General features: G+C 46.0%; 1 protein-coding gene across 4 annotated transcripts; it reads right to left on the bottom strand.

Annotated features, from left to right (window-relative positions):
• Positions 1 to 2,146: 2,146 nt before the first annotated feature.
• r3hcc1l (R3H domain and coiled-coil containing 1-like) lies at positions 2,147 to 6,061 on the bottom strand. 4 transcript variants are annotated; one of them, XM_048987912.1, is made up of 7 exons: positions 5,962 to 6,061; positions 4,727 to 5,171; positions 3,967 to 4,148; positions 3,808 to 3,878; positions 3,345 to 3,440; positions 2,930 to 3,070; positions 2,147 to 2,289 (listed from the first exon to the last, which is right to left on the bottom strand). In XM_048987912.1, the coding sequence occupies exons 1-7, from the start codon at positions 6,030 to 6,032 to the stop codon at positions 2,237 to 2,239; spliced, it is 1,059 nt and encodes a 352-aa protein (XP_048843869.1). In that variant the 5' UTR covers positions 6,033 to 6,061; the 3' UTR covers positions 2,147 to 2,236. The 4 variants fall into 4 exon arrangements, with proteins under 4 accessions (XP_048843869.1, XP_048843872.1, XP_048843870.1 ...); XM_048987915.1 differs by having other exon boundaries at positions 5,909 to 6,015; XM_048987913.1 differs by having other exon boundaries at positions 5,848 to 5,982.
• Between the last annotated feature and the right edge of the window lie 936 nt (positions 6,062 to 6,997).

The raw sequence follows: 6,997 nt of genomic DNA on the forward strand, positions 1-6,997 counted from the left end.
ACATTACACAATTTAAGACAGGCAACCAGGGTACCAAGGTAAACCAGTGATCAAAGAAAATGAAAATTAATCAAGACACTTTGTGGCACTAAGCAACATCCATCTAACCGAGCGAGTGGAACAAGCAAAAATAGCTCCCGAGTACGCTTACATCCGGCTGAAAACACTTTTAGACACGCAGGGTTTCTTGTTGGCTTATACACAAACACAATCAAGCACTTAAGCAAACGTGAAACGCGGCATTGCCTTCAAAGCAAGCATTCATTACTCAGACAAGCAGTCCTGGGCTACCTCGGCAAAATTTAGCCCACCGATTTATTTTGAGAAACCCACAATTTTGCTTTAAAGCACCAAAGATTCTCAGCACGTCGACTTGATTCCTGTTTAACATTCGGTAACCTAAACGTTCTTTAGGTCTTCCTAAATAGCAAACACAACTAAACCACCTCTAACCATAAAAGCTTTCAGACACCACAATGTGCCCTAAAATGACAGGAAAAGATCTTTTCTGACCTTTAATTATAAGTTTTTCGAACATTTATTGCTAGATCCTATGACACTGTATACATTTAATAGACTTCAGTTTTTATACAAAATCTGTGGTGATCAAAATTGTATGTCCTCACGGAGTTCTTTAACTGTTACGCAAGCAATGAAACAGACTTTCCTGTGCCAGTGAGTGTCTGGAAGCTTCTGTGGGGATAGGAGATGGTTAGAGATGGCTTACACCAGTAGCTGCTTAATGCTACTACTGAGAGATGTGTTACACGAAAGGTGGTCTGGATGGAACGTGGATGAGCCAAGCACATGGCAACTAACCCAACTTCCGGTTGAGGCTTGGTGGACAGAGGTAACTTAACACCAGGCGAAAAACTGAGAGGGAAGGCAGGGAAAAATATCACACATTTTCTTTTTTGGTCATGTAAATGCATCGATTCCCACTGCATCAATTGGAAGGTGTATGTGTTAATAGTATATTAAAAAACCCAATTATTTCAGACATTTAAGCAGGTGCTCAATGCAGTCCTGCCAAAAATAATTTAAGGAGTTAAAAGACCAAAGTCTTTTTATCATGTCAAAAAATACATACTGACATTCCATCTTTCCAGGAAACCGGGACAGGTGAGTAGATGGCAGAGGCTGATTGGTTGGTGAGCGCCAAAATTCCAAACCCCATAGAAGGGCTGTCGATTTCGAACCCTGAATCCACTGATGCTTGGAATGGATTTCTGCTTACTCTCCTGGGATGAGGCTATTCAACGACAGGCAGTATGCAGATGACCCAAGTCTCAGGCAAGAGGACATGACCTGCCGATGTAGAGACTAGGGCGTTGCTCAGGATTTTGACTTGACAAGCAGAAACAGACGTAAAACCATTTATTTCATGACAGAAGAGTAAGCGCACCAACTTCACAGTAGATGAAAGGTGTAAAAAAATAAAATAAAAATCAAAGGTAGCCAAAAATATTATACAGAAATGAAAAATATTTAATGTTCCTCTGAAACAAGCCGGTCACATGGTTCACACTGACAGCTGTACAATCCCACACCTCAAGCACTCAAATTTAGAGACAATGAAGATTAAGGGCTTATACCCAGATAATCATAGATCACGGCCAGGAGGGAGCTGGTAAGTTTTTGGGGTTCACCTAGGCAGCATCGCTATGCTAACACCGGCTGGCTTAAACTCACTAACTGTGTGACTGTCATGCTGATAGGAATGCTGACATGGCCTTTGAAAATCATTAAAAATAAATAACCTGCTATTTTTGGAAACACAGTAACAAAGTTTTGGATACATTTTCTCAATTAAAAAAAAAAACTATGTACATACCCAATATTTTTAACAAACAGCTTATTTGCTTAATACGTCTTATAATTAATGAAAAGTTCTCCATTGATTTGCTTTGATTGCATTTCTAAAAATGCCACCTTCGTGGCATCGCCTGGCTACATTTTATTAAAAAAAAAAGCCTTCGTGTTCCTTTGCGACCAGGTCATGTGACCTCAGCAGGGCATGTGATCATGGTGGGTCATGTGACGGCAGCAGGGCCTTCTCCGAATGTCTGTATAAGCTCTAAGACCCAGCACACTACTTCGGCAAGTGAGTTGCATGCGCATGAACTTTCATGGTGTTTGGGGGGGGGGGGGGGGGGGTCGGTGAGGGGCTCACTGGCAGTTTGTTGGGTATTTGGGGGGGGCGGGGGCGTCTTCATTCTCATCCATCCATCCTGCTTCACTTCCCCTCCCAGGCATCCTCTCTCTGCTTCGCTGCCAAGCGCTTTTGCTCTAAGAAAAAAAAAATCGCCAAAATGCAACCATGAAACCACAGCAGGGGACTCATTCCCTGTTTCAGTGTCCTCCTGTACTCCCCCACGCTGCCCAAAACAGAGCCTTTCAGCAGTACTCTTGGGACACGATCCTTAACCGGAACGGTGGCAGTAAAAATATCCAGTCCTATTAACGCCTCGTGTATGACAGTCACAGCAGGTCCCTTAGTCCTGCTTTATTGCTTCAGAAGTATCCATGATCCAAACAAGTGGTTCCTATAAGCAAAGCTGCAATTGGTGGAAAAGGGATCTAAGCTCCCATAAAAACCACCATAATTTTGTTTGGTGCTAAAAACGGCTCAGATCTCTTTAACAGAACTGAGGTTATATCACAGAGGAGCAGGCCTGAAATGTGCTGCCATCTAGTGGTGGGTGCTAAGCAGATGGCCAGATCAAAATGTGACGGCATTAGTGGGTTCTGCGTAGGTGCCAAGTTCACAGCAGTCAGACAAAGGGGGGAACTTCCTACTCTGAAAAACCTTCCACCATGCCCTCGTAAGAACCTTATTTTTAGAAGTCATATATTTTGAGAAGACCCAACCATAATAGGGACACCTCCCAGGTTTAGAAGGCCTGTCGTGAGCAGTGAAAAGTGTCACCTCGTGCCTCCTGCAGCTTCTTCCTCTCCGCCTCCCGCTCTTCCTTGGTCTGCCTGCTCTTCACACCCAAGGCGCTGGTCACCAGGCGACGGGCAAGAGCGGCACTGGTCTGTGGTCGCTCCTTGGCAGGCAGGACGTCGTCTGGGAAGGGGGTAGACACAGGAATGTATTGGGTTCTACTAAGCGATAGACAAAATGACGCTTCATTTTAGACAGTGCTCTTTGGTTGCTTTGGGGCATGCTCTCTGTGCTCTTTTTTGAACAGAGAGCACCACCTAGTGGGGTCAAAAAATACAGCAAATGGTTCATGGGGTGCCTTTTTCTCCATAGCCAGTCCTACTTAAAGGGGGCAAAAGCTGCTACTCAAGAGCGATGGTCATAGAGGAGGGGAGGCTGGCAGGGCACCCTGGGGCACCTGAGCACTGGCGGGCCTTGGCCTTGCTGGCAGGGGATGCCTGCGACAGGGATCGCAGCTTCACCATCGGGTGCTTCGACCTCAGGGCCTCTTTGGCTGGGGGGCACAGAATCAGGAGACGGTGTGAGTTTGACATGGGAGCAGCGCCTTCACACATGAGAGAATTCAGCAGAACCCCAGGTTGCTCCCAAATTCGAGAAGGTTAAAGTATTTTAGCCCTTGAGAATAACCCAGGAGATTAGCTGGAAAGGTCTAGCTGGAAAAACAAATCAACTAACGAGAAGGCAGCAGCGGCAGCCTTTAAACATGCGTTCATTACGAATACTTTATAAACCATAAAAATCTCAAAAGGCTTGGTTTATAGAAAAACAAGAGGCCTAAGAGGTATGATGGTCGTCTCTGTCAGACTTTGACAGAAAAACCTGCTGAAACGACACCAGTGGCCCAAGTTTGTCAGACTCACCTGTTATTGGACTGGAGAACAGCGCCAAGGCGTGCCTGTCATCCACCCACTGGATGTCAATGCCTCTCTGCCTATCGAGGAGAAGGAAAGGCTATGTAACCATGACATCATTACACCTGACATGCTGTCATAGAAAATGATTCCACGACAAGGACGCACTGGTAGAGCTGGAAGGCACGCATCAGATCCTCCACCTTGAACTCGACAGGGAAGTCATATATCTCCAAGATGTGGGACATCTCGTCCTCAAAGAGATCCACCTCCTGCTCCACGGCGTAGTTGTAGTAGTCGAACTGTGGATCCTGGATGGATTTCTTCTTCTTCCCCTCCGTCAATGAGATCTGGGGGTAATGATGGAGAGAGACGGAGGGAAGCATGCAGCACAGACAAACGGCAGAAGTGTGAGCTGGTCGGGGCAACTTAGCCACAAACGGCTAACGCCGCGTCCCCTCTCAGACAGCAGGGAAGATCGGTGTCAAAGGCTCGTTCCGCTTGTCATCCATAAGCGGCACTGCAAACTGGCGCAGAACAGAGTGGCTTCCTGTAACTTATGCCGTCGACCGTTGATGTGCCCAGCTTCATCCAGAATCATGAACCATTCGGTTTTTTGTTTACTTACTACCTTACTAAGCAGGGCAACAACACGCACATTACGCCCAATAAGAGGTGGGCGGATCAGCGCTGCACTGGGTATTGCTAAGGGCACGATCCCTCGGAAAACTGTTGCCTCGACGAAAAGCAAGAGCAAAATTAAACGAGTGAGGAAAAAATGTTGACTAACAAAATGGAGTGCTTGATGAGGGGTCCATCCCCCTCCTTTCTGACGGTACGCTGGAGCATGCTACCTGTTTCCCTGTGCATCTTCACTGCGACAGGAGATGTGACGTGTGTTTGGGGACTGAGGAGGTCATGCATTTACCTCCTCGATCAGGTGCGGGTCCAGACAGTCGCCATCGTCGTTGAACAGGGTGTCCCAGCTCTCTCCCTCTTCCTCAGGGGTGCCCGCCCCCCCTTGGGGTGCTTCTGCCTCTGCTGTGTTCTGCTGGAAATCCCCGGCCGGACCAGGCCCCTCGCCCGGCCTGCCGTCTTCGCTCCCGTGCCTCTGGGAGACGCCATCAGCTCCAGGTTCCATGGTGCCGTTGCAGTCGGAGCCTGCGGTTTCCCCAGCCTCACAGCCTCCTTCCTTGGTTGGGTTCGCCGGGTTCTTTTTCTTCTTGTGCTTGTCCCCGTAGCGGGGTCTCCGGGGCTTGGGGGCCTTTTGTGTGGGTGGGCCCTCCTTTCCTGTCCCCCCCTTGGCCTGCCTGGAGCACACCGGGGCCTTTACCTCCCCATTCTCCATCACTGCCCCCCAGCTTGGTTCACACCTGGCAGAAACACAGATATCATGTTAAGGGGGAGTTCCCAATAAACAGATAAAAAGTAAAATTCAAGGAATATATCCAAACAGACCCAAAATGATCCTAGATCGAAGACCTAGCACAGGACTGAAACAATGATTTTTGCATCTTTCTGACCTTGGAGTATCTGCTTCTCGCTGATACCAGATCAGTGTCACTATAAACCTCATACTGAGCATGCAAACACAACGATTCTGACCAATTCAATGTTACTGAAAATCGTGTGCATTTACTCTCCAATTCACCCAAAATCTAAGGTGTTCTGAAACAATAATATCATATTTAACATAATACTAACGGTAATAATACTAACGGACCAAACACAATTACTTAAAAAAGCACACGCAGCATATAGTGAATAATGCAAAGACCCAATAACATAATTTAGAAAGAACCACTGTTTTGATGATCAGTTTGTTTTAAAATCTCGTTTTACTATCATCATTATAACCACTATCGATCGTGGAATCCCTGCGGCACGGACTGGTATAACCACAGTAACACCGTTTACAGGGGAAGGTAACTTAATCCTGGGATGTCCAAGGTGTACAAAGACACCAAACTAAACAAACTTAACGCTGCTTCTATATTTCGCTGGCCGTACATGCCGTGACACACAAGAGGTCATTACAGGTCTGATTACCGCTTAAATTCGTAAACTCCGCTAAACGCTTGAATTTACAAACGGCTGGTTTTCAACGGACCGTCAAAGCTTCACAGCCGCCTGGAATATTACGACTCTCGTCCGCCAGTTTACCTGTATCTCTTTGGTTTTAACTCTCCAAAACTAGCAAATTTCCACGGAACCCACCACCGGATGTTTATCATCTATTTCCGCATGACGTCACATAACTTCCTGGAGCCAGGAGGTATTGGGAATTGTAGTGTGCCGGAATTTGAAAAATAAGTTTGATTTCTTCGAAAGTATAAAACAAATTTTTTATGTATAAACTATAGTACTGTACCACATACAATGCTTTACATTTTGTCTTGCCATAACACTGCCCCCATTCTTTGTGAGAACATTTCGTTATATACTGAATTTTTATGCATTACCATCACTGTTTCTTTTCATCAATCTTCAAACCACTGGTCAGTTTGTATGGCTGGGAAATTAACCCACATCTTTACAGACTCTTGGATAAGATACCGAACCTTCTGTTCTGAGTGGGAATGCAGCTGAGAGATGGCCTTGGAGGATGTCACCTGGAACAACAAGATGGGTTAGGACAAGGTTTCCCAACTTGGTCCTCGGGGACCAACAGACAGTCCACATTTTTGCTCCTTTTCACATCCCTCCCAGACAGTCCACATTTTTGCTCCCTCCCAACTCTGTCTGGAGGTCTCTGAAGACCTGGTTGGGAAACACTAGGTTAAGACATACGTTGGAGGATGAAGGAAATCCTACAAATTACCAGAGGAACTTAATTGGTGCCCACATTTCTCTTGCATGGGCTTAGTCTGCCAAGTAACAGAGAACACACTTTCTGCAGAATACACCTGAGAAGTTGTTTACTAGAATTGCAATACTTACAGAGAATTATTTCTTGGCTATGCATTCATAACTGATGAACCATGACATGCTGGTGAGGTTCTTCCTGAAGGAATACCTCAGAGTGGCTTCTCAGCCTCCCAGTCAGATGCCAGTTGTTTACTTTGATTGAATATGTGGATAAATTTCTCTCTTAAGCTTGTTGGTATGAATAAATCAACCTGACTCTCCTGAAGAAGCCAAATGTTTGGAATCAGGAGTGAATGAGGTGCTCAAGGGATTCTTTAACTCCATCTTATGG

This window comes from Brienomyrus brachyistius, chromosome 20 (genome assembly GCF_023856365.1).
Source record: "Brienomyrus brachyistius isolate T26 chromosome 20, BBRACH_0.4, whole genome shotgun sequence".
Lineage (NCBI taxonomy): Eukaryota > Metazoa > Chordata > Actinopteri > Osteoglossiformes > Mormyridae > Brienomyrus > Brienomyrus brachyistius.